At 44.7% G+C, this 27,781-nt stretch overlaps 1 protein-coding gene across 2 annotated transcripts; it reads left to right on the top strand.

Annotated features, from left to right (window-relative positions):
- The first annotated feature begins 225 nt into the window (after positions 1-225).
- On the top strand, positions 226-27,230 carry ocrl (OCRL inositol polyphosphate-5-phosphatase). 2 transcript variants are annotated; one of them, XM_076292237.1, is made up of 24 exons: positions 226-819; positions 1,453-1,532; positions 5,359-5,450; positions 5,682-5,720; positions 6,252-6,365; positions 7,820-8,011; positions 8,344-8,626; positions 8,818-8,973; positions 9,785-9,886; positions 10,334-10,448; positions 10,978-11,094; positions 11,327-11,508; positions 13,408-13,519; positions 13,941-14,050; positions 14,927-15,062; positions 15,308-15,418; positions 16,428-16,593; positions 17,197-17,432; positions 18,638-18,661; positions 20,772-20,891; positions 21,661-21,745; positions 23,273-23,400; positions 23,708-23,819; positions 24,061-27,230. In XM_076292237.1, exons 1-24 carry the CDS (start codon positions 775-777, stop codon positions 24,183-24,185), a joined length of 2,982 nt encoding a protein of 993 aa, XP_076148352.1. In that variant the 5' UTR covers positions 226-774; the 3' UTR covers positions 24,186-27,230. The 2 variants fall into 2 exon arrangements, with proteins under 2 accessions (XP_076148352.1, XP_076148353.1); XM_076292238.1 differs by lacking the exon at positions 18,638-18,661.
- The last annotated feature ends 551 nt before the right edge of the window (positions 27,231-27,781 follow it).

Genomic DNA, 27,781 nt, shown 5'->3' with positions numbered 1-27,781 from the left:
TGTTTACGATGATATCCAATTCAAATTAATGTAGTATCGATTTTTTGTTTGTCATTTTCCAAAAGTACTTTTGTCCCTTATCTCAAGAATCAGTGAGTTATCTATCGATATGGGGCACATGCGCAATGCGTGCGCAGACTTGAGAAGCAACATTTCGATTAAACATGCGCGAATGCAAGTTGAGACCCGGTGGAATGATCCGTGTTCCGTAGCCACTAGCCAGGCTAACTTAGTTGGCTGCAGCTAGCTACCCAACTAGCGACGTGGATATCTTGACATTGAAGAAACGGTGCTAAATATAGTGGGAAGAATGTCCAGATGGTCAGAAAATATAGCCAGTCATTAATGGCAGTTGTCCACCAATTTAGCTAACGTAACGTTAGCTGTCGTCCTGGTCCCACAGGGCTGAATCACTTATGGCAACGTTAGCTAGCTGGTCGGTTATCTAGCTAGCTAGCCAACTATCGATAGCTGGCTGGCAAGACATCTCGGCAAGCTACATTTAGCTAGCCAGCAAAGTTAACGTTAGATGCTACCTCGCAACTGGCTACGTATCTGACAACAGATTAACGTTTTTCTCTGAAAAGCACAATATTTCACCGCATCGTTTGGGCCAAACCGATTTCAATTCACAACGCTAACGTTGGCTAACCTAACTTGGATGTGAAGAAATCTCTCCGGAAGGCCGCCGGTGTAGGGGTGGGGACTTCAAGGGGTTTACACGGAAAAAACATCTGGAGAAACACTGACCGGAGGAAAGGACATTACAATTTAATGATGGAGTCGTCTTTGGGACTAAGTCAGGATACATGTGTGGCAGTATCCTTTTGAAAGTTTTATCATCATAGGTAGTTATCACCAGATAGCTATCTTGCTAACACCACCCAGCCATATCTGTGTGTGCGGTGGTTCGTAGGCTAACGTTAACGTTACATGATTTGAGGTGCTAGGATGTTTAAATAGCTAACTAGCAGCTTTTACCCAATTAAAGCAACTTCATTTTTATTCTGATGTGAATGACTGGTTATGGTCCTCAAGGAATTTCTCCAAATGTAACCATACTGACGTTATTTGACTGCAGTGTTGTGATGAGAAAGACATCTGTACAGTGAAGTAATTTGGTAACTTAACGTTAGCGTGCAAAGTACACCATCAACGACATCCAGCTGATAGTTCTGTAACTTCGTTGCCTGCTAGGTTGGGTTTTCGGGAAGATCATCTAAGCAATTTGCTTACAGTTGATACTAACCAATCATTTCTGTATCCTAGTGATCGTCACACCGACGTACATTTAGCCCCTGTTATCATTCCAGGTCAATTAGTGTTCAGATGACGGTTTTCTTTCTTTCTATACTTTGATGAGAAGCCCCGACTTAGCGATTTTTTGTATTTGTGGGTACATCTGTATAACCTCATTGTGAGCGCAGTTAATTTCTTGACTGTGATGTCCAGACGGTAAAAGGTGTGGAACACCGGGCTGGACAGAAGGAACCAAGACTTCTCTCTCTCATCGAGCGCTCTGGGGAGTTTGAGTAAGTGAATTTATTTGTATTTTGTATTTTGATTGATAAAGATATGCGTTGTTAATAGAAATCAACTGTTTTTCAGCATGACATACATGCTATATTGGTCTTTTTGAAAATCTGTAAATAAGGTGGCATATAGTAAATTAAATGTCATTATTAAATATAAGTACTTTTCACAGTCATGATAACTGTATGATGACGATTATGTGATGTGTCAACAAACGGTCACTACTGCATGGATTATATCTGTCTGGTTGTTGCATAACATGGACTGCAGACATAGTGGTGCAACTTTTTGGCATTGTGTTTGACAATGATTGTCAAGCCATAGCATTCCTAGACCCTGCTGCTGTGATGTTTTCACCGTTACTCATAGTGTGTGTTTATGCTATTTGAGTGTGTGAGTGTGTGTCAGGCCAGCCAGCATGCCGCCCATTAGGTCTTGCATACCGCCTTCTTGTGCTGACGGCTAACAGGACTCACATGAGAGCAGCAGTCATTTAACTGTGTTAACAATGTACAAACTACGCTATGCTGTCAGCTGGAAGAGTACCCCCCCCCCCCCCACACACACACACACACAACAATAACAACACGTTACATTTATATAGCATAGGGAAGGTATAGGGAAGGAATAGGTATAGGGAAGACAAGTGCAAGGGTTGCAACTTTCACTTTTCTGTCCTCTGAATCATCAGCTCCAGAGAAATTGTATAATGCACTTGATCGAGCTCAATTACTTTCAAGCCAACTCAAACCTCTTGCTGCTATTTATGCTGCTTTGCATGAACGCCCTGATAGGATGGAATAGTGTGAGGGAAAATAAAAAAAGAGGAATATAAAGGACAACACACTTGTCCCGAGTATTGCGTAACTACGGCAGAAGAGCATGACTCCAGTTAGCATATGAGGGTGAAGGCTGACCTGAAGCACTGCCGCTTGACCCAGGATCAAACACAAGCCGAGGGCCAGACGGGCAGCTTTGCTCCTGGGCTTCTGTGGCCTTGAGAGAAACAAGCAGGTTTACAAGATTCAAAATCTGCTGCAACATGTGCCTAATCACTTCTTCTCCAGTCAGAGTTTGAAGTATAGACATGCTGTGCTAAATCTGATGCCAGGCTCCCGCTGTGCTCTCACTGCTTGAGGGTGAAATGTAACTCTGTTAATCCCATAGTTTTACGCTACACTGACTGCACACTTCATCCGTGACTCCATTTCCAGCTCTGACCTTGTCATACTGTTTCAATAGCGTGTCTTCCCCATAGTACTGTGTCGCAGTTTTGCTGATGTGATGACATTTCATTTGACCACACATGAGAAAAGCAACAGCTCACACTTTTTGAGAAGTGTCGGGTGTGAATTCTGAGAAATTGCTGTATCTATAGATCACAGGGTCCCTGCTGTCCAAACGGACCATTTGAGATATTGGCAGGTTTTTTTAGCACATGGCTAATCAGTACAAACACTTAGGCAGGTTATAGTTATTTTTCTGAGGATTAGGGCTAAATCAAAGTTTAAGTCCCAGTTTAAAATGATTATCTGAATTGGTAATATTTTCTTCCGCATAAGCTCTAGGGACTAAACTAAGTGTACATTAAGAAAAATGAAAGTAAAGAGGGAGGACCCACTATCAGCTTTATCCACTCAAGTAGTAAACCAAATACTTTTGTCTTATCTGTAGAGCTCCTGGTCTTTCTCATTAGTAGTTAAGAGCAGGTGTCAAACCAGCTATGACTGGAAATGGAGGTTTGATCTTGACAAGGAACATCTTCTGATGGTTAACATAGTGGGGCGTTTTCTGGATGCCTCACCTTGCGTTTGAAAACTTGGAAAAGTTCTGGGTTATCAAAATGCTGTGCATGCAAAAACTTAAGGAGACAGGAGGACTAGTCTTGTAGATAGCCTAGTTTGTTTGAAATCATTCCTGTGATGCAAAACTTTATTTATGTTGTTGTTGCAAAGGAGGTGTACGCCCAGAGGGGTATTTCACAAAGGCAGAATTAAAGGCACACTATGCAAGATTTTCACCTTTACAATACCATAACCAGTCATTCACATCAGAATAAAAACAAACTTGTAATAGGCGAACCGTTAGTGCTGGGCGGTATACCGGTTCACACCGTATACCGGTGTATATTTTCGTTATGATATGAATTTTTAATATACCGCCATACCGGTGTATTTGATTACACAACGTTTGGAACGCTGCGCCACGCGACAGTGTTTCAGACGGGACTTTTTTCACACGCACGCATGGTGCCACTGCGAGGCATAGTGAGGGTAAACACAAAACACCTTAAGTTTTTCCCCTAAAGTATGACCCTTAAGGCTTAATTTCTCCTTAGGTAAGGGGTTTATTTAAGGGTGTTGCACAGAATACCTTAAATTGTTTCTTTAGTTAAGGACAAACGTTAAGGGATACTGCATTGAAAGGGATTTACCGTCACAAAAATTCTATTGAGATTGTTTAACATCTGTAACTAGCTGGCTAGTAGGTGATGTCGTTAGTTAGCAACCCACCGAACAGAGTGAAGTTTAATGATCTTATCATTCATCTCACCTTAAGAATATTCGCTGAAATTATCCAGGTAGCAAGTAAAGCATGTTATAGACATGAACTGAGCAATACTAGCTGGCTAGTTAGAAATGATCCTGACTGTCATCAGTGCACCAAAACAAACTTTTTTGTTAATGTTTTGCCTAGCGAACCGAACCGAAGCTCATGGCAGGCTAACAAGACATCCACATCCACATGAAGTTAACGTTAGCCTACCACTAACGTCATGCAAACCACACAATAACAATAAGGCATGTTTCTGATAGGCCTATTTGACAGAGTAAGCAGAGGTTTTATTTTAAATTGTATAATGTTCAAAAAAGTATTATTGCAAGTTGCACTACTTTTTGTATTGGTTTTATACAAGATGTTTGTGAAATTTGCACAGTAAAAGTTCTGTATTTTGACTGCAATTGTCTTTGCATTCTGATGCAGAATCATGAGTGGCTCTTTGTAAACAGCATAATTTTCTGGAGCCATGCAAAACTGCATTACCACCAGTGTAGAGTTATTCTACATCATGACAGTAAAATAGACCATCCTTAGTCAATGTACTGCAGCAATTCCTCTCTCAACCTGTAGAAAATCCTGTTCACATCTTATTATGCATGGAAGAAAAATACCGTCATACCGTGAAACCGTAAGAATTTTGAAAAATACCGTGATATACATTTTTGGTCATACCGCCCAGCACTACGAACCGTTCACCTAGCATAGCTATACAGCATACAGTAGATGTAGCGAGTCCCTACCGAGAAAACCAACCATGCAACTTCAAAGACTGTGCCCCGCCAAATCTCGTGAGAATCATGAAACATTACTGTGCCTGTTGTTAATCCTCCACCACAACAAAAGTGTATGCATTGTGTACAGGGGGGATAAGTCGCGAGAAGTTTGCTATTTACAATAGCAGAGTAACATATAAATACATCGCGACTCTAGAGGGAGCTCTACACTTGCCAAAAATACCTAAACCTGCATAGTATACCTTTAAGAAATTCGAGATAAGTGATAAAGCGAGCGACTATGTCAAGCCAGGTGTAAGTAATTCAGGATACTTACGCGTTCTCGTTTCTCCTCCAAAGAACCCATGGTTGGAATTAAAAAGAGGCAGAAAATAGCGTCATTGACACAAAGTAAACAACCACTTTTGATATAGATTAACAATGAACTTCAAGTAAAGTTTTCCTTTTTTGAATCCCTTATCTAGGTTTTGTGAAGTACCCCTCAGGACTGATAACTGAATTGAGAGTGATGGCTGTATTATTTTAACAGGTTGGGAGTTTTGGCAAATCCTGATTCAGTTGTGACAAGTCCTCAGCCTGACCTGTATATACCCATCAATAGTCATTTTAACATAGTACGAGGTAAGTTTGTTGTTGTTATTATTGTTGTTTTCAAATTAATTAACATTGTTTTGTGTACTTTGTACACAAGGAGTCTACTGTCTAGCATTTGTTCTTCCCTCTCTGTCCTTCCGCTGTGCTGTATTTAAAAATAAACAAAGCCTATAGTAAAGGCTTCCTGGTTTTTGCCGCTCTTCAAACATGACCTTTGTGCCTTTTTTTCTAACCTTCTCTTTCATTCTCTCCTTTCAGAGGCTGAGGAGGCTCTTCTAATAGATATCCCGCTAAACGGTAAGGATTACACCTCCAAAATTATTCAAACAAATAGCTTTTTGCTGTTTTATTTTTAAAACCCTCTCCAACATTGTGTTTGTGTTTTTAAACCCTCTCCGACATTGGGTCCAAAGCTTTTTGGATGTTGTTTGTTGTAAGACTAAGCGGTAGACTGAGGACTGTTGCAAGGCTATAAGCTGAAACCACTCAGTGGCGGTGCTGTGATGAAAAGCATGCTTTCCCCACCAGATTGGACAATGTCATCAGTGTCACTGTTATACACTGATAACGAGGCTCTTCCAAGTTTGAGATTACCTCAGAAAAAGATAGCTATTATTGATATGAGATGGTTTCTAAATTTCAGATGATCTCTATGGCAGGTAGTCTGCAGGCAATACTCATATGCTTTGGGCTTTGAGAGGTTGCAGAAGTGATTGTTCATATGCCTCCTAAGGCACAATATGCTTTTGTTTGTATGTTAATTATTCTGTGTGTGTGTGTGTGCGTGTGTGTGTGCGTGTATGCGTACGTGTGTGTTAACCCCTGTAGCCTCGTTTCGTGTGCGTCTGAGGGGTGAGCGGATCCCTGAGCTGCTGCTGGAGCTACAGGATGACGAGCGCAGTCAGAGCTTCATCTCGCAGGTGAAGAGGGCCAAACAGCACGGTGAGTGCCAGCACAACATCATCTCTCCTTTGTGTCTGTACGAATGTCCACCTCTCTCTCTCTCTCTCTCTCTCTCTCTCTCTCTCTCTGTCTCTCTCTCTCTCTGTCTCTGTCTCTCTCTCTCTCTCTCTCTCTGTCTCTCTCTCTCTCTCTCTCTCTCTCTGTCTCTGTCTCTGTCTCTCTCTCTCTCTCTCTCTCTGTCTCTGTGTCTCTCTCTCACTCTCTCAGTTGCCCATTTCATCCATTATTTATTTACATCTTTCATTACTTATTTACCCAGAGAGTTGGTCATTGCCAGCAGATTTCCTGTGCCCACTTAAGAAATTTGTCTGCGACGCCTCTCTAGAGGTCAGGGACGCATGGATTTGACAGCAAGTTTGTAGCAGAGCATAGCTTTTTCCCAGCTCATTCTTTTAGTGGTTTGTGAGAGGGCACGGAACACTTGTCAAAAACGCAAGTCCAGTTTTAGGTCACACACGCCATGTGACAAACCCTGTGTCTTACTAATGACAGCGGGAGTCATAACACTCTTGCTTGTCCTGAGGACTCAAAATTTGCTGATGGGCCCTCATCACAAACCTGTCCTGTGGTTCCTGCTTGTTCACCGTACTCACGGGCTGCTTTTAATAGTTGACTAGTGAATGGGCAGGCCAGTGGGAATGAGGTCACTCAGACGCAGCAGACTCTGTCCTCCACTGGCCCGCCCACGCCGCCCGCTCCCTGCCCAGTCATTGTGGCCGGCTTCCCAAGCATTTCCTCCCTAAGGCGGGCTGCCTGCTGTGTGGAAGGGGCCTGGCAGTTGTTAAGCAGTGGAGCAGGGACAGGGTGGGGAACAGGGCTTATTTGCTTATGTAACCACGCATGGTGTAAGGCAAAGATGGTGACTGCTTTTTATCATCAGCATCAGATATAGGGGATGTGCTTGTTGCTTATCTCATTGTGTGTGTGTGTGTGTGTGTGTGTGTGTGTGTGTGTGTGTGTGTGTGTGTGTCTCATCTGACTCAATGAAGGACCTGGTGTGCATATTAGACTGCATTTGTCTCTGTGTGCTGTATTCATGAGTCAGCCTGGTGAATAGAGGACAGATTAATAGGTACTCAGCAGGCAGGCGAGCACAGACACATTGCCTACATGCAGTCTAGGTTATAATGAAAATTGCTTTTGAGTGCTTCCACTATTCCATAGACAGATTTGCCCTGTTCTGCTACCTGAATGCTAATGTTGTAGGCTAGTACTTTTCAATTGGGAGTCTTGGCTAGACATGGGATGTAGTTGAGATATTACTTTGGATGCAGAGCCTGTCCTCCCCCACTGTCTGTTTACTTGGCTCCATACTTGGCATCCATTTTGTTTGTCTTCAGCTTTTATTAGCATCATGCCCTCCAAATGGCAGTTAACCTGTGGAATAAAAAAAAGTACTTCATTGATTTATTACCGACTTTATTGTTCTACAGCGGAGTCCAAAACCGATGTTCCCAAAGCCCAGGAAGCTGTTGTCCCTCCCCCTCGCAAGGCGTCTGTCCCCGTCGCCCCGCAGAGAGGCGTCTCCAGATCGGTCAGCGCTGCCCCCCCTGTCGCCAACCTCGCCCGGAACTCCGTGCCTCCCAACCCCAAGAGCAACTCGTTAGGGAAGCAGACCAACTCAGGTGTGGTGGAGACCGTTTGTACCTGACTGCTTCTTTTTCTCGCACGTCACGGCACCGCTGGTTCACTGATGAATGTGCTGCAATCGCCCTCCTATCAGAGCTGTTTCTCCTTAATTGCTTTTGCATGTAGAACAGTCTGGTGCCCATTTGTAACCTTTCGACATTGGAGTTCTGCAGAGGAGCTTAAATTGGACCAAATGCAGCAGTGAAGCCAGACGTGCTGTGCTATGCTGTGCTATGCTATGCTAATGTATGCGTGGTGCAGTGTGTGCCTGTGTGATTTATGATCTCCATCTCTTCCTCCCTCTCTCTCCGTTTGGCTCCCCATGCAGACCCAGCTCTCTCGCTGGCCAACGACTTTGGCTTCGAGGACAATTTCAACCACGCGCTGAAGGTGGAAGAGAAGAAGAACCAGCAGAACCGTAGCAGCACCAGCACCACCAGCACCACCACCAACGCCGTTGCCGTCGCCCCACCCCCACCCAGGGAACGGCTCCCGGCCCCGCCGCTGCCGCCCCGTAAGGGCTCCTACACCCCCTCGGCGCCGCTGCCCGCCACTCCTCCGCCCCGAGACAGAGGCCCCGCCGTGCAGAACATGACGCCTGTGAGAACCGAGTGAGTGAAACCTCACCGCTGGAGGATGTGGCTGCGTCTTGTACTTGTGGCTGCGTCTTGTACTTCTGCTGTCAGATGCGTCAGCATATTATTGTCCCCCAGATGCAACTGAAACCACAGTGTAGTAAGATCAAAATTCTCTGTTAAAAGCGCTTTTAAGCGTTTTAAAGCGCTTTGTTGTATGGTGGCAGATTCCGAACGGTGGTGGACAAGAACTCCACGTGGACGGACAGCCCGTCCAGCAACACCATGCGGCAGGCCCTGCTGAGCCAGGGCCAGAGGGAGGGCATCATCCGCCACCGCATGGCCAAGAAGGAGAAGGAGTACGTGGACCTCAAGAACTTCAGGTGAGGAAGGCATGCACACCACACCACACCACCACACATTTACATTTGCCAGATTTTTATCCATTAAATCCATAATCATTGAGTTACAGTAATCATTGGTACAGATACAGTCAGATACATCAGTATGTGTTCTCAGTGTGTGGCATTACAACCCAGGACTTTACAGTCAGATACATCAGAATGTGTTCTCAGTGTGGCATTAAAACCATGACTTCAGTATGGTTAGTTCAATACTCTACCAGTTCCTCTTTCAGTTGAGCCATCTCTCTCTCTCTCTATATATATATATATATATATATATATATATATATATATATATATATATCTGTAATATCTGTAAGCCATTAGTTTCATGGTAACATCTCAGAATGATCTGTTGGTTATATAAATATTAAAGAACATCCTAGGGTCTATTTTTGGATGATAATGGAATATGCATTTACGAAATAGCATATAGCGATAGCTATATGGGCCAAGCTCGCTATGTCGGTACCCTCAGCACTGACCTTACTGATGGTCTCATTATTATTGATCTGAGATGCATTAGCGATGTCGTTAGCACTTGGTGCTGCACTACTTTTACTCACTAAATGACCCTTAAACACTAAGTGATGTTATTATGACTTAGGGATGTGTATTGGCAAGAATCTGGTGATGTAGTATGTGTCATCATGACTATTCAATGTTTTGCAATACTGTTAGAAACTGATTCCGTTAGATAAGTGGGATCTGCTTTTGCATGATCACCGCCGCGGTCACTTCCAACGTCATGCCACTATGTTTTGTGTTGTGCTGGTCCTCCTGCCCCCAGGTTCTTCACGGGGACGTGGAATGTGAACGGCCAGTCTCCAGACAGCAGCCTGGAGGCCTGGCTGTGCTGTGACCCCGACCCACCTGACGTCTACGCCCTGGGGTACGTAAACCCGGCACGCAGTAATGAGGGATTAAAACATCCGCTCTATCTCCCGGGGAGCTTTTTAATGATGTCATTAACCTCTGGGTGATGGCCAGGGACCAGGCCAGAACAAGCCGTAATAATGGTTTTGAAACAAAATGGGATAATAATAATAAAAAAAAGATCCATATTTAAACCTTTCATATGAATGTGACATTAAAATCCAGCTTAATTTCCTGAAGCTGTTTGTAATTAAGGCATGTCTTTAATCCCTGAATGGCAACTGACAATTTTATAAAAACGGCAGTAATGACTGTGCACTTAAGCTGAGTTCACATTGCCAGTACATGAGTTAATGGTTTCCGAAAGACCAGAGAAGCTAATGTAGGCGGGGAATCGTGCAAGTTAAAGCCAATGTTGATGTGAATCAGAAGCGTAATAATGGTTGTGTGATGGACCCGGCAGATTCCAGGAGCTTGACCTGAGCACGGAGGCCTTCTTCTACCTGGAGTCCTCTAAGGAGCAGCAGTGGGTGGACGTGGTGGAGAGGAGCCTGCACCCCAAGGCCAAGTACAAACGGGTAAGCCACTCCCTCTGAATCAGCAGAACCGCTACTGAGTATCCCAAAGTATTACCCAAAGTACATACCCAAAATAGCATCTGGTTTACAAAAGAGTCCAACATGTGTTTCCAAAAGTTATAGCAGATGACTTGGCTTTTTTTGTGTTGCATTTTCACTCCTTTGGTGTTGTTTTGATGAGGTTTTGGCCAAATGCCCAGTGCCTCAGTTAACAGGTTAACTTGGAACTGAATCATGCTGCATAGACGAGAGGAATGTTGTGGTCTCTGTCCTGTGTTGATGTTACATTAATCCGGTGATCGTGGTTGAAAAGGCCTAAGGGATGGTGCATCAGTGTGGGTATTCCAAGAATGAGGTTGTCTGAGTAGTTTGGCCTTAACATCTTATAACAGTTGTATCAAAAACAATCACTTAGACTTTGGAACAGTTTCAGTTGTGCTTTTTAATATAGTCATTAAGCATGCAAAGTGCGTGCCAGGGCACACAAGCTATGCTTCAGCTTCCACTAATGTTCTCGGTGTTCCCTCAGGTGCGCATGATTCGTCTAGTTGGCATGATGCTGGTGGTGTTTGTCAACAAGGAACACAAGCACCACATCAGAGATGTGGCGGCGGAGACCGTTGGCACGGGCATCATGGGAAAAATGGTATGCGTGAGTCGGCCAAAGAGGAAGTGCAATTCTGTCCCTGTGTATTTTTGCTCCTTTGTTTGCTCCTAAATATACTTGGTCTACCCTCCTAAGAGGGCCTGCTCATTCTGTGGCATATTTTTGGCCCCGTGTTGTGATGGAAAATGATTTGACCGTGTTGTTGTGTTGGAAGTGTGTGAACACTGTGTCCGTGTACTCCCCCCCCCCCCCCCCCCCCTTCTCGGCGCAGGGTAACAAGGGCGGCGTGGCTGTGCGCTTCGTGTTCCACAACACCAGCTTCTGCTTCGTCAACTCCCACCTGGCGGCCCACGTGGACGACTTTGAGCGACGGAACCAGGACTACAAGGACATCTGCGCCCGCATGAGCTTCCACCTGCTGGACTACCCTCCCCTCAGCATTGTCAAGCACGAGTAAGCGGCACACAACCCCCCCCCCCCCCCAGCCTACCGTCCACTCCGCAAACCACACAGAACGTCACACATAAGATGTTGGTTTTAAGGCACTGGTCATTAAGGAATGTCATCAACTACAATGTTAGTGAAATTGCTGTGACAAGTTGAAAAACTCATGCATTAGCTCTTGGAAAGATCGTTATTGGATCATGTCCTCAAACGTACACGTTTCCGCCCCGGGCCAGCATCAGTGTGCTGTACAGAGTGTCAACAACAAGCGGGTGATGGTTTAGGGCCAAAACGTGTACGCTTGAGGACATGATCCAGTAACGATCTTTGCAACAGCTGATGTGTGAGAGGGCTGTTTTCAACTTTGTTTTCACAGTCTTTTTCAAACTTGCACCCTAAGAGGTCTTAAATGTAATTTTGGAGTTGAGCGTGCCTGTTCCTGTGTGACAAGTTGTACACCACAGTGTTAATGACAGCATAGACAGTGTAGGGCTCCAGACTTACTTTTGACACTTTTTGGTTGCACTGATGCTTTTTTCATGTAAGTGCACCGGCACACGCATTCAGGTGCACCCGTACTGTTTCACAGCAGCACAACGATAGGTCAGGGGACAGGTGTGTCTCTAGGACATTACTAATGTCAGAAGAAAGAAAAAACAAAAAGAGAAAGGATTTGGCAGACATCTCTGTTGTTAAGATACTGTTACGTGTGGTATATCCATCCACTCTGGATTAAATCCAGTGCTTGCTGATACTCTGACAGAAATGAGGCCACATGTCTCTGCGCTTGCTGCCCATCCCAGCTGTCACTTGCTGTCACAAGCTGGCTCTCCCACAGCACCATGCTAGTTGCTCTCCTCCTCTACTCCTACTCCTCCACCTCCTCCTCCTCCTCCACCTCCTCCTCCTCCTCCTCCTCTACTCCTCTCTACAGTTCTCTCTTCCTGCTGTCTCTTGCTGCTTCAGCTGCCACAGCAGCACTGGTTATTATCTATTATCGGTCATATTTTTCACCTCTGATCAGGATTGATGGTGAAAAAAGACGTATGTCTATACCTTGTACCATACATCATCTAACTGTTAACAGTAGGACTTCAACCAATTTTATAGCTACTTCAACTTGGTTTGTGTACTGCGTGTGTCTAGAATAAGATGGCGATAAGAAGTCGAGGTCAAGGTTAAAAGGTTTAAACGTGTATATTTCTTTAAATATTAACTGGCTTTGAAACCTGGGCAGAGAGGTATGGGAATGGGGAGGAGAAAGGCTTTTTTTATTTTTTGTAGGGCTGTCAAAATAACTGATTAATTTCGATTAATTAATTTGAGAAAAAATAACTGATTAAAAAAAATAACGCAGATTAATCGCTTCTGTATGGCCTTTGACCCCGAGCCATTGCAGTCAGTAACCATTACTGTAAAATGAAGGAGGGAGAAGAAAATGTGCTGATTGATTGGAACATTTACTTCTCAAAAACGGCTTGATGGTGTTGATAAAAATAAAGTGTTGATTAAAATAAAGTCCTCTGCAATGTATGTGATAAAAAAAAACTTCCCGAAGCCCTTTTGAATTTTTTTCCTCAGCATATTAGGTCATATCATAGATTATTATGCCCATTACTAAAATAATAATAAGAGTTTTTGAACTTATGCTAATGTCACTAATGCTGATTATTCAATGATTCATTTGAATTTAAATATTTAAAATACTTTCACAGCAAAAAGCATATATGCGATTAATTTAGATTAATTAATCACAGAGTATGTAATTAATTAGATTATTTTTTTTAATCGATTGACAGCCCTAATTTTTTGAGATCTGCAGATATAAGCTTTGCAACTTTTGTCTCATTATCAGTGGAAGTTATTGTGTGAGTGACCTCACTTTTTTTACCTTCACCCTGCCTGCAGTGTTGTGATCTGGCTGGGGGATCTGAACTATCGTCTGTTCTCACTGGACGCAAGCGAGGCGAAGAAGTTCATCGCCAATAACGAGCTGCGGAAACTGCAGGAGTATGACCAGGTGAGGAGGGCACTGGACGCTGTAGAGGCCAATTATAGTGAAAGAGAAAGCAGCATGTGTTTTAGCATCGAGTTAGTTCCACCCCTAGACTCCTACACATGACTCAGACTCCTACCTTGGTATCAACATCACTGAATCATTTTGTAAAGTCTGCAATTGGCTGTCAGAGGAAGGAAGTCATTTGCATGGGAGTCTATCGTGTACAGTGGTGTAATACTCATAGTGATAGTAGCATTGTTGACATTTCCTCAATTCGTGCAGGCTGTTTTGTAAACCTAACCCTCTGTTTGTCTGTCTGTCAGAGGGATCCCTCACAGTTTCCCCTTTGCACTGTTTAGACAAGAACAGCTATTCTAGACTACTGGATGTTCCCCTGCCGTGACTCTGTGCTTCCTCTTCCTCTTGCTGTTGTTCCCTGTAGCTTAACATCCAGAGGCAGACAAAGAAGGCGTTCACTGACTTCATGGAGGGAGAGATCAACTTCATCCCCACATACAAATATGATCCCAAGACCGATCATTGGGACTCCAGGTGATGACGCTGACTGCTGGCGTATGCAGTCTTGACCTATGGGCAGCTAGTTAGTGACCACTGGCTTAAGTAGGAACTCCATATGACTTTTGGAACTCAGATTACCCAAAATAGTGCTCTACCCTGTGGTATCCTCTCATAAAATCTCATTGCATTAGAACGTAAGTGCTGGAACACACTGCCTGCGTTGCCTGTGCGGATTGGCTCTGTTGGCACGTGGATTTTCATTTCGGATCTGCAAATGCGAGTTCTTTATTTTAGAGAACAGAGAGGGAACCTTTTTTACACATTTGACAAGCATGTTCGAAGAGGCACTGTGCAAAAATACATGCATGCATTGATACATGTAGTCACGCTGGTGTTCTAAAAGGGGAAAGTGGAGACTGTACATGTACATGTGTACAGTAGCAGAAACTGAATGTATGGCTATGATTAGATGGCTAGATGAACAACAGTAGGTTGCAGGTTTCTGCTCTCTCTCTCTCTCTCTCTCTAAACAAAATGACATGACTGTTCTCTGATGACAACTGGTCCACTTTCTGCTCTTCACTCCAGCTCGTTAATGCTGCTCATTGTGTAGTGATGGCCATTATCAAAGGCAAACTCTGTACAAAGATAATAAGCACAGCCGCATCAGAGCCGCATCGGAGCCGCTCCTAGTGTGAACATACACACGCACACAATGTGGCCGTTCTGTACACGCAACGGAGGTAGTGTGCCCTGGCCGTAAGGATCCTGATCAACTCATTGAGTAACTGGGCTGCTGATGATGTATGTGATGTGTCGGAGCTAGTCTTGTTGGCTATGAACCCCTGAACTATGAGACCCTAACCCCCCCCCCCCCCTCCTCCTGTGTCCCCTCCTCCCGCTCTGCAGTGGGAAGTGCCGCTGCCCTGCCTGGTGCGACCGGGTGCTGTGGCGTGGCCTCAACGTCAAGCAGCTGCACTACCGGAGCCACATGGAGCTGAAGACCAGCGACCACAAGCCGGTCAGCGCACTCTTCAGCATCGGGGTAAGAGACCAAGGAGAGGACGCGCACGGCTTCGTTTGGAGCGTTGACCTTTTGCCACTGGTCAGGAAATGGCTGCTTGTTGTTTTTGGATCTTTTGCATTGTGGGCTGGGAAGCGGACCATTTAAGGGTTGCTACTGGCACGAGCTGGAGTGTGGCACTGGCAGGTTTCATGTTGAAGCTGTGGACGTACGTCACGGGGCGTAAACATTTCCTGTGTGTGTGTGCTGCCGTTTCTGTGTCGCAGGTGAAGGTTGTGAACGAGCAGCGCCACAAGAAGGTCTTCGAGGACACGGTGCGCAAGCTGGACCGCATGGAGAACGACTTCCTGCCTTCATTAGTGCTGACTCGCACTGACGTGAGTGGAGAGGGAAAAATGCTCAATACCCTTATCGATTCTCTGTCCCCACACTTTCCTCCCCTGTGATATCATAGTGGAGCTTGATCAATAAGGCGTCAGGTTTCCATTTTTCCCCATTTGTATCGTGAGTAGAGTCCCAGAGTGGCCTTCCTGTGCTATTTCACTCCATGTGAAAGGCTCTTTCTAAGGCCAGAGGATAGTTATCAGTGCTGCAGAATAGCAGAGGTGCGTTCCAATTCCTTGAACAGAGGCATACGTTCACAGGCAACATGTTCGTCTGAACAGATGAATTTGAATGGTTTTGTGTAAAGAGTTCATCTCAGCGGTGACTCTCAGTCCAACTCCCAGCATGTTAGTGGAGAACTGCCTCCTCAGACTGTTTGCAAATGTTTGCGGAAAACTGTAGGCAAACAAAAAACTGTTTGCAAACGTTTATGAATGTTCGCCTATGTTTGTGAAACGCACCTCAGAAATTGGTCATTATTAGTACATAGAAAGAATGAAGATGTTTTTTCAAGTGCTGCAAGACAACATACCTATCCTTAACATTTAAAGATGCACTCCAGCCATTGATTAACCCATAAAACCCATCTTAGTTCTCTTAGTTCACACTAAGCTAAGTTTCTTTTGGCTTAGTGTGCATCTCTACTCCCTCTGCCTCTTCTCTGATGTGGGGAGCTGATTGCCCCTGACTCCAGACAGATTTGGTTATCTTTTAAATCTAAATGTTGGGATAAGTCCTCAGGAAAACTATTTTCCCAGATTTGGAAAACTCAACCCCGCAAATCAGGGGGTTCCATCTGTTGGCACGCAACAATAACAGCCTGTTCTGTATTGCACTGGCCATCTAAACCAGACATACTAGCCATGATGTTTACTTTTGCTCATGATATGTGTAATACTTTGCCTAAGTGGGTCTTTAATAATAAGCAGTAAAAGTGAGAAATGAGACTGTTCTGAATGTTGACCTTGACCTTTGACCCTTTGACATCCCTGTGTGCTGTAGTTCACCTTTGAGAATGTGAAGTTCCGGCAGCTCCAGCTCCAGTGTTTCCAGATCACCAACGACGGCCAGGTGCCGTGCCACTTCGCCTTCATCCCCAAACTCAACGACACGCAGTACTGCAAGAACTGGTTGAGGGCCGAGCCTTGCGATGGCTACCTGGAACCCAGTGAGTCCTCAGTCCACTTCCTGCCCACCGAGAAGGGTTGAGATGTTGGTGTTCACCCAGAGAGTAGAAGGAATTAGTTTCAACTGTGTTTTGGTTCAACCATCTCCCTCAGATTATAAGTGTAATTGATGAACCTAGGTACTAATCCATGAATGAAATCAAGTGCCTAATATTGAAGCAAAAATCTTTTCGCATTCAGTAACATTTAGAGATGTTGCTCTAAGTGGAGATACTAATGTCTCATTTGGGAGTTGCCCTGTTAACATGTTTCCGTGGGTCATTAGTGCAGATTAAGTGTATTGACTCTGATATTAAGTTGCTGTGTGGAGGAATGCTCAGAAGACTTATAGACTTGGGTGCAGTTGGACTGCACTGTCTCTGCATCCATCAGATGTTGTCCTGCTATAAAGACCGGCTATTGGACATGCTGTATATGAAGCACTGGGCTGCATGTTACGCCCACTAATGGGAGTCTTGGCATTTTCCTCCATATAATATCGTGTCTTGTGTTTGTATAGGTATAGATTTGTGTAGGTATACTGTATCTACAGGTATGATCAGCTACATTATATTGATCTGGTCATTTTCCTTCCGCCTGCCCAGACGAGTCGATGGAGATCCGCCTGGAGGTGTACGTGAGCAAGGACTCGGTGACGCTGCTCAACTCGTGCGAGGACCAGATCGAGGACATCCTGGTGCTGCACCTGGACCGCGGCAAGGACTACTTCATCACCATCTCGGGCAGCTACCAGCCCAGCTGCTTCGGCACCTCCCTGGAGACGCTGTGTCGCATGAAGAAGCCCATCCGTGAGATCCCCGTCACCAAGCTCATCGACCTGGTGAGACCGGAGCCCTGGCCTGACCCAGGAGCCAGGAGGATGGATAGGGGAGAGATGAGCATCCTGACATACAACACAGATTTATTTGAAATAAAATATTTATTAAATATATCACATTTAAAATGAAATAAAATCTAACTTTGTGTATAAATATATATGTATATTTTCGAAAAAGATATTAAGTGAACTCATAGCTTTGCGTAGACCTTGTGTCTGCGTAGACATTTGGCAATGTTGTTGCTCTAACCGTAAGAGGTTGTAAAACACTGTTGTCAAACACTCCCAAATCACCTTTTGGTGTTTACACTCAACAATAATTTAAACAGGTGCGGTATTGTCTTTCACCGTGTCATTATGCCTTTATGGTGTGGCCATACCTTGACAGGGCATCCATCTCAGTTTGCCTACGTGTATTTAAAAAACACAAGCAAATAAAGGAATGAGGAAGTAACTTGGCCTCTCCCAAAGGGATTTCCTTGATGGCAGGATCAACAGCATGGCTTTATATCAGCTGTCTTCACCTAAGCCTGCACTAAAAACTTCATTTGGTTTTTCCCTCTCTGAGATGGTTCTCTTTTACATTTCTAATTCTCATTCACCTCATGAGTGAACATCTTGGGGTTGAACTGGGGCTTCACTGGGTTGGGGTTTTGCTGCCACTGTTCTTCTTTCACGCTTTTATCTGCACCTAGAGGCCTAGCTAAGGAATGTCAACTCACAGGGGCCTCATAGGAACATACAAAGAAGAAACACTTGTTTCAGTGCTTTTAGATGGTCTGCTGTTTATAAGGATAAATGGAGCTCCCAGAACAAGGGGACAAATTAAAACCAGAGCAACCCAAATGGAATGCAAAAGGCTCTTTCTCAATGTGTCAGGTTTGGCCTCTTTCTCAATGTGTCAGGTTTGGCCTCACTGACAAAGCAGAGACATTTGGCTTCCCATCGTGAGAATCTGAGATTTTATGTGATGCCTGCTTCTTTGTATGCTCCTACCTTGGCCCCTATAAATTCTGTCTGATATATTTGTTTCACTGGTGATGCAATGGTACTCTGTCATCTGTCTGCCTCTCTCTCTCTCTCTCTCTCTCTCTCTCTCTCTCTCTCTCTCTTTCTCACCCTGTTTGTTTCTCTCTTCCTCCTTGACCTTGCGTCCTTGCCTTGACCACTCGTTTCCATCCAATCACTGTCTGGGCTGCTTACTACAGGGAGAGGATAGCTTCACGGAGAAGGTAACGTCTAGCAACTCTCACGGCCACATCACGGCGCCCTCTGTCCCTGTCTGTGTCTGTTTTATGGCTGCTCAAATGCTCTGTGGATTGAACGGGCCTAAGAAGTGGCCTACAGTTTTATAGCTTGTGGAAAGATTGTCCATAATTTGTGGTTTTGTGTTAACAATGAACAAGTAAGTTGTTCGCTGCAAGTTAGCTGAGAGGAGTATATATCAGGTGTGTGTGTGTCTGTGTCTGTGTCTGTGCGTGTGCGTGTGCGTGTGTGTGTGTGTGTGCGTGTGCGTGTGTGTGTGGGACATGTGTGCGAGTCTGGTGTTTCTTTTTTTGTCTGTTCTACCACCCTTTCTCCCTTCCTTACACTGTATGCCCTTGTGCTGACCCCCCCATCTCTCTCTCTCTCTCTCTCTCTCTCTCTCTCTCTCTCTCTCTCTCTCTTTTTCCTTGTGCATGTTACAGATATATTAACTCCCTTTTTGCATCACTGCTGCACAAACCCACCCACACACATAATCACAGCTAATTACAGTTTCAAGGAGGCCTGCTCAGATGTGTGCGTGTGTGTGTTGACTCTGATTTCACCCTCATTATGCTGCAGAGTAATCCTGTCTCCTTGGCTGGGCAGAGCAGGTGACTTGCTCTGTAGAGCAGAGCAAGGATAAATCAGATTAAAGCCGTCACGATAAATCATTTAACAGCAGTGATTTTAAGATCACGTTTCAGACGAGACCTACACTAAGAGGGCTCAGATCTCTCTTCTCTCTCTCTCTCTCTCCCCCTCCCTCCCTTTCCATCTGCTTCTCTCTCTTTTTATCTCTTTTTTTTTCCACCTCGCCCTCATTTTTTCTCTTAGTGTGTGTGTGTGTGTGTGTGAGAGACAATGAGAACCACCCTTGGCTGAATTCTTGGAACAGTTCAGAGAAGTCATCTGCGTTGTCACTGTGTGTCCTCTCCTCCTCTATCCTCTCTGGGACTCTTCCCCGGTAGCCTGAGGCTTACACTGTGCCCACAGCATCACCCACACACCCCTCTCATTATCAGTGGCCTGTCACTGAAGCAGGACCTGCAGGCTATCACTGTTTCCACACTTTACTTCCCTGCTTTGTGTGTGTGTGTGTGTGTGTGTGAGAGGGAGTGATCACTCCATGTCTACATGAGTGTTGTCGGTGTGTGTTTTTGTGAGAGAGATTTCGCTCTGTGTGTGTGTGTGTGTCTGTGCACCTGTGTGCTTGTGGTAGAGAGATCTCTCCATGTCTGTGTGAGTGTGTTTAGTTATAGTGTATGTGTGTGTGAGTGTGGGTGTGCGTGTACAGGCATGTGTGATTGCGCTTGTGCAAAAGATCTCTTCATGTTTGTGTGAGTGTGTTAAGTTATGGTGTGTGTGTGAGTATGTTTAGCTCTGATGAGTGTGAGTGTGTTTGGTTATGGTTAGTGTGTGTGTTCGAGAGATCTCTCCATATCCGTGTGAGTGTGTTTAGTTATAGTGTATATGTGTGTGAGTGTGTTTAGCTCTGATGAGTGTGAGTGTGTTTGGTTATGGTTAGTGTGTGTGAGTGTGAGTGTGAGTGTGTGTGTGAGTGTGTTTAGCTCTGATGAGTGTGAGTGTGTGTGTGAGTGTGTTTAGCTCTGATGAGTGTGAGTGTGTTTGGTTATGGTTAGTGAGTGTGAGTGTGAGTGTGCCGATGTAACCCCTCTGCCAGGCGGGTTATTTTTGGCCCGGCTTCAGAATTCCCTGGCATCCATTTGCAGAGGCCAAAAGAATGCGAAGCTCTCAGTACAAAATGGCCCTCTACCAAGCCACCCATGCCAACGGCACTTAGGTCACATACAGTAGTCCCTTGTGTGAGAGTTGATTTGACTATCAAAATATTTTTCTCGGATCACCAGCTGGTCTGTCACAGTGATTTTCCAAATCTGTTGCCCCATTCCATGGTGTAGCATAAATCCCAAGCGGAGGCACAGTCTAAAGGTTAGATTACAGGCTTATAGGAGAGAACAGGTGAGGCCTGACCGGTAAATGCTTAGCCAGGATGGCCACAGGGTGGATGTTTATGTGTGGGGGTGAAATGTGTTTTTTCTTTCATTCACACATTTGTTGGTGTTTGTGTATCAGGAAAAGTCCAGGATGAACTTCCTGCTGGTGGACAGTGCTGGGACCGAGGACAAGCCCCTGAAGATCCCCAAGGAGGTGTGGCTGCTGGTCAACCACCTCTTCACTAAGGCCTGCCACCAGGTCAGTCAGCACACACACGCACACGCGCACACACACACACACACACACACGCATGCACACACACATACACACACACAGCATACCAGAGGAGGGTTAGTGGAGCACAGCTGAGTGCCATGTTTTTTTGCTCTCATATCCAGTCCAGTTCAATATTATATAGATAGCACTGATACTGTCTCAAGGTGATTTAAGGAACCCAGTGGGTCCCAGTGAGTCTTGGAATTTAATGGAATTTTAACAAGTCTATTCCTATTCTATTCCTATTTTTTTAGGCCAAGTCATCGCATATCAGTGAATTTTAAGTGTAACATTTTTAAATGTGTCAAGGTATATAACAAACACAATATTTTCCATGCAGTATTGTTCTTTATTGGATAATTCACATGGTAGTTCTCATTAGCCTACTTGATGTTTTTGCACTCATTTATCCCCTCTTGCTCATCAACAACTTATAGTTATATAAGGGTGTGTTAGGCCTAGAGCTATGCCATCATGATTATAAGTGGTGTAAACTTTAAGTTAAAGACAGAAAATGTTTGAACTAGTGAATATACCTCACAAATGGATGTGTATAAGATACCATGGTTGGTTGTTGTCTGCTTAGACAGTGACCTTCAGGGAATGTGACGTGACAACATGTGGGAACTCTGTCAGGATCTCTGCTCCGTCTGTCTGTCTGTCTGTCTGTCTGTCCTAGTTGTCTGTGTTCTGTCTGTCTATCTCTGTCTGTCTCTCTAACTGTGTCTGTCTCTATCCATCTCCCCATCAGGAGGACCTGTTCCAGACTCCAGGCCTACAGGAGGAGCTGCAGGGCATCATAGACTGCTTGGACACCAGCATTCCAGACACCATCCGTATCCTCTCTTTAACACCTCCTACATGCCTGTGTGTGTGCGTGTATTTACCTATGTATGAAGCCGTGTGTGTGTGCATGCGTGTGTGTATTTATTAGGGGTGTCACGATTCTCCAAATCCTCGATTCGATGTAATTTTCGATTTTAAAGTCACGATTCGATTCGATTTTCGATCTTTTTTTAAATATTACTATTAATGCATTCCTTATATGTTATTTACTCTTTTTGGCCTTTTCTTTTTCGGGGGGCTTTTATTTTGACACCACTTTGAAACCGTTCCAACCGCGAGGTTGTAATGTAAACAGAACTTTAGGCTAAAACAGAGACGTGAACATAGTAAAATGAAACAACACAGAATGTTAATTTGATTGTTTCAGCACACTCCGAAGGGACCCAAGGTTAGTGTTCATGGAATATGTACTTATAAATTTGCATTTTAAGCCTTAAAGTAACTTTGGACTGTAATTAGACCATCTTTTCACTTGCTAAGTTGAGTAGGCTAAGTTAGTTTTAATTGACGTGAATGAACGAATACTTCCACACCGGTGATTTCAAAGTAGCAAGAGGGGCTTTGATTTCGGTAGGTTGATGTGTAGGCCTATATTTTAACTGGCTGCAGCCTAAAATTAGAGGAGTGTTGACGCTGCATTCAGCACGTGCATGTGTGTTTGTGCGTCTTGTCATACATGCTGGACGTGACATTGGGGGTGTGGCTGCATCGTCGATTCTACTTTTAAGTTCGAAGTTCGAGATTGAGATGTAATTTCGATCGATTTCGAAATAAAATCGAAATCGTGACACCCTTAGTATTTATCTATGTGTGACCCTCTTGCTCGTACATACTGAAAGCTGTCAACTAGGGCTTCACTGACACTATGCCACAGTTGTGTCGGTTTGCTGTTGTGACACTTGAGGCCTTGTTTTGACAGCCTGTCAGGGTGTGTGTGTGTGTCTGTGTGTGTGTGTGTGTGTGTGTGTGTGTGTGTGTGTGTGTGTGTGTGTGTGTCTCCTGGCTCTTCCCGTGGCCCTCCTTGTTGTGCCAGTTTTTGTGACAGTTTTTGAAACAGTGTAGGTATGTGTGATGTATCTGTTCTGGTGCTCAGCGTTAATTAGGCTCAAGCAACCCTTGTGTGAGTTTCTCCTGCCATTGTTCCTGTGCCTGCTGCCATGTGTGCTCTTCCTCTTGGCTGCTCTCTTGCTTTCACACTTTCATGTCTTTATCTCACATGCCTTTATGGGTTGTTGAGTGTCCCCTTGGTTACGTTCTGGCTCAGTGTGTGTGTGTGTGTTTGTTTCAGTCACATGATCTCACACAGTTGTAGGTGTGCCTGTCTATGTGGACTGTGTGTTGTCTGGTGTGTGTGTGTGTGTGTGTGTGTTTGCTTGTGTTGCTTGCATTGTATCAGTGTATTAATGTGAATGTATTGTATGTGTTGCCTGTTGGGCCCTATTGCGAGTGTGTGAATGTTTGAGTGTGTCCATTTTGTGTCCTGCGTTGGTTCCTTGACCGGTGTGCGTGTGCACTAGCTGGTTGTAATCACTCGGTGGCGGAGGCGCTGCTGATCTTTCTGGAAGCTCTGCCGGAGCCCGTGGTGTGTTATGAGCTGTACCAGCGGTGCCTGGACAGCACGCACGACAGCCGCCTGTGCAAACAGGTATCCACTCCGCTCATTCCACTTCCTAAACCATGCACACTCATATACATAAGCTGTCTTATCAAAGCAACAAAGTTATTAAAGGTTATCATTTGAAGGTTAATGAGATATTCCTCATCAGTATGATTTGATTAAGAATGTGTTTGGTTGTCATTTGTTGTTGGGTAATTAAGTAATTCCCCCCAGTTTGCTATTAGCATACTGTTTGTTGAATTTAATGTACTTGGGACAGTTTTTGTCGTGTTCCCAAGTGGAGAGGACTCTCTGACTTTCTGAGAGTGCTGAGTAAGTGTCCTCTGATTCACAGCTGATCTCTCAGCTTCCCCGGGCTCACCGCAATGTGTTCCGCTACCTGATGGCCTTCCTCCGAGAACTACTGAAGCACTCCATAGACAATAACCTCACCGCCAACCTCTTAGGTCAGTTGCTTCTACACACACACACACAGGCCTTATTCACAGTTCAGGCCTGATCTTTGAAGTTGCCAGCCTAGCGTTTAGCCTCATTCTAACAGTCACTCCTCAGATAAGGATGGATTAGAGCGAATCTTCTCAGAAAACATTTCCAGTAGGGGCATTTAATGTTCAGAAACAGGACACCGAATGGGCCAATCCAAACGTTTTGTTTATTTTTTCTGTTTCCTCCCTCTGTCATTCCCAGCGTCTCTCTTTGCCAGCCTTCTGATCCGGCCCCCTCCTAACCTGGTGAGCCGGCAGACGTCAGCGGAGCGGCAGAAGGCCAACGACTTCATCCTGGGCTTCCTCATGTCAAGTGAAGATGAGTGAGGGGTCAAGGGTCAGCAGTGAAGGGTCACCCCCCCCCACTCTTGCTCTGCCCTGTGTGGTGTACAAGTTCAAGTGGACTTGAGACCTGGAGCAAAATAGTTGAGGTGTGTGTGTGTGTGTGTGTGTGTGTGTGTGTGTGTGTGTGTGTGTGTGTGTGTGTGTGTGTGTGTGTGTGTGTGTGTGTGTGTGTGTGTGTGTGTGTGTGTGTGTGTGTGTGTGTAAGCCCCATGTCTGGATGCATCAAGAAGACACTGCTATAGTTGTAGGAGAGATTTTCCTTTTTTTGCACACAGAGATCTCCTTGAGCCCATCATCACAGTGTGTGTGTGATTGTGTACGTTCCTCCCCTCAACTGCCTTTTTTTGCACAGTGGCTCTGGAGGAGAGGACTGGGAGAGAGGGCCGCGTGCCTCTAAGGTCCTCCTCGACGCCTCCCCCACGGGCCCTCATCCTGGCCCTCAGTTCCCCCCCGCCCCTCCTCCTCTGTGTCCAATCCACTACCCCCACGTGTACCTTAAACATGCTGCACAGCGCTGCAGTCCATGCCAAAAACCAAACAAACAAAACAAAACAAACAAAAACATTCAGCAGAACAGTACTCTTCAACACACTAAGTTTGGCCATTCCGGGCCACCGTCTGCAAGCTGAGCATTACTGTTGTCATGTCTGGCCTTCTCCCTGTTTATGAAGCTCAATGGACCTTGTGTGGGTGTGTGGCACCCTAGCAGATGGTGAGCAGGAGAACGGTATTCAGGTTTTACTGAAGAGGAACTCACCAGTGGACTGGAGGCTGACTATTATGTTGAGTTCAGCGCCCTCTAGTTCCCGAGGTTCCCCCGGTTCCTGAGCTGTAGTCGTTGGGAACCTCCACTGTGACGACCCATCCCCTCAATGCCGTTCATGTCCTGGACAGAGAGGAGGATGGACATCCAGGCAGACTTGAGGAGAAGAAGTGTTTTCTCATGGGATGACTATGACAATCGACTACCTTTCTAGAGGCAGAGGAGACAGATGAAACTGCTAGAGCAGTTATTTGGGAGTTAACAGTAGGTGGGAGTTATCCTAGAAGCATTAATGGGAGGGTGTAGATACATGGTGTAGTGTAAGCGAATGTTATTTATATGCATATATATATATATATACACACAATGTTCCTCTTCTCATCTGACTTCTCGATCATGTCATGTTCGAATTTTGTTTTCATGGTTTGAGAAACCCTTCACCGCTCCTAAGCTTCTGGGCAGGTCAGCGGAACCTGGGCTGACTGGCCCAGCTCACTGGCCGGCTGGTTTGGACTCTGGAGCTGTGCAGCTTTGGTCAATGGTCCCATGAGCCCTCAACAGCTCCTCTCCTCTCCCGGACTGCCTTCTTAAACCCCAAGCCTGTGCTCAGAGATCTCAAACTGTACCTTTTTATCCCATGTCTTAACTGTTATATGTGTGTACCATAACTGTCTGATATCTCTCTCTCTCTCTCTCTCTCTCTCTTTGTGGGTGATTATTAAGTGTGCTGTCGTGTCTTAACTGCTATGGTGGAGTGACCGTTTTCTCTGTTCTTTCCTGTTGATGTTGTCATCATCGCTTATGTTGAGTGTTGAACACACTCACACCTCCAGAAATCCCAATCTGTGTTTACAGCCTTCCACCATGACTTTTACTTATTAAGTGTATTTGAGAGTGAATGTGTACGTGTGTATTAAGTGTGTATGCTCATTATGTATGGCTGTGTGTGCATATGTGGGGGTGCGGCATATCTCTTAGTATGACGTGCTACGATCTGGCAACTTCATGGAGCTGACACTTCATGGGGCTGAAACCGCAGGATGTGTATTTTTTTTTTCTTTTTTTTTTTTTGCAAGTTCATTTCCTCTTGTAAGCTCTGTGGAAAAAAGGGTTGTCTGTAGCCTAAGTTTGTTCCACGGAAGTAGTGCGCACTGGTATTTATCATGGAACAGGACCATTTTGAAATCTACAAAAAGAAGTTCAATGGTTAGCTATCTTTATCATCTGAATGTTTGAAATGTCACTGCTGATGATCAGTTGGCAAGAATTTTCCAAGCTGTTACTTCGACTGCCTTTCATTTTGAATGGAAAGGGCAGCCTATATAACATTTGGTTGCTAGCTGCAGCAGTTGATCCCTTAAAAGACCGCAGTCTCGCTCTGTGCCATTTCAAAGACTGTCCAGTGATCTTGTTCCTTAGAAATGTAGTCAGGCGGGCCACTTTTTTTCTTCTCTGGATGCCCTTCTGAACACTCTTGCCTTCTTCCTTTCCTTTGTAAACACTTTCTTTTCAAAATCATTGCAGCATTTTCTTGCCTTTCACACAATTCATGTCTGTGCCGCTACATTTCTGGTGGGACTGGTGGAGAACTGGTAGCATAATCATCATTTCAGCATTTTACTTGAATGATTGAATAACTGAATATTTCCCTTGAATTCCCTCTGGCATTAAGCCGGAGGGATATTTGGATGATGACCTCAAAGCCACCGGTTTTCACACCAGACCCTCACAGAGTGGCTGCCCCCCCCCCCCCCCGACCCCCAGCGGCAGCTTTTGGACCCAGTAGCACCACATCAGCAGATTGTAGGTCACCCCATCATCATGTCTTTCATAATCTTCTGTTTCCCAGAAAACTAAATCCGCTCAGTAGACTCACACCTCCTGGCCCACCCCTCCCTGCCTTAAACGCTTGCTCAGCATTGCCAAACCAACGATGCTTAGGAAGGAGAGGAATCCATCATGTATGACAGAAGAGAGTAACCGTGTGGTGGTCTATGACTTCCCTGCTTTTAGGCTTTTTGGCACAGCTAGGCCACCATCCCCATAACCTTGGCTGGTTGAAACTTTTGAACTGAATGTTTACTCCTGTGACTTAAATGTTGTCTTCAACTGTTTGTTCTGAGTGTTTTTTTTTCTTCTTCTAACGGTCCCTCTCATAATTTTGGTACTTATGCAAACAAAAACTTGCACACATTTTCATTTCTCCCTTATTTTTGGTACTTTTAATTTATTTAATGGAAATAAAACATATTTGAAAACGTAAATTTGTCTGTATGTCTTATGTGCTGCAACATTCAAAATATTGATTGTTGACATGGCTATGAAGGTTCTAAGAGCATATCTTTGGCATGAGGAACTGCACAATATGTAAATAAGTTTAAACCGCAATAGGCAATTTCGTACACCTGTCACAACATTCTGATGGAACAGGGACGTTTTTGTTTGATTGTTCATTCAGGGAAATTATTGAATCATCTAGTACTTTTCTCAGGATTCTATTTTATTCTGTATATAATACGTTCTTAGTCCTGATAAGGGCAAATGGACAGGGACCTTTAGACAGGCGATATGCATGGCATTGAAATGAGTAGAGGGAAGTTCTGGCTGTAGTTGCATCACTGTTGTAAGTTTGTAATGTTGTTTAAAACCTTCTGTGATGACGCCTTACCCAGACACTGCTCCTCTAGACCAGTGGTTAAATTGGGGGACAGCAAAAATATTGGAGGGGTCACAAAATGATTTGCATTTCTAAAGGTTTTTAAGTTAAAGGCTGCCATTGACATTGATGCCTTTGGTGTTGACATAGCCTATCTAT

This window comes from Alosa pseudoharengus, unplaced genomic scaffold (genome assembly GCF_046254945.1).
Source record: "Alosa pseudoharengus isolate Yale_2024_CS ecotype anadromous, Long Island Sound unplaced genomic scaffold, YU_APseudo_1.1 YU_APseudo_1.1_scf_19, whole genome shotgun sequence".
Classification (NCBI taxonomy): domain Eukaryota; kingdom Metazoa; phylum Chordata; class Actinopteri; order Clupeiformes; family Clupeidae; genus Alosa; species Alosa pseudoharengus.
Note: the sequence above shows the minus strand (reverse complement) of the source record. Positions and strands in the feature narration are given on the sequence as shown.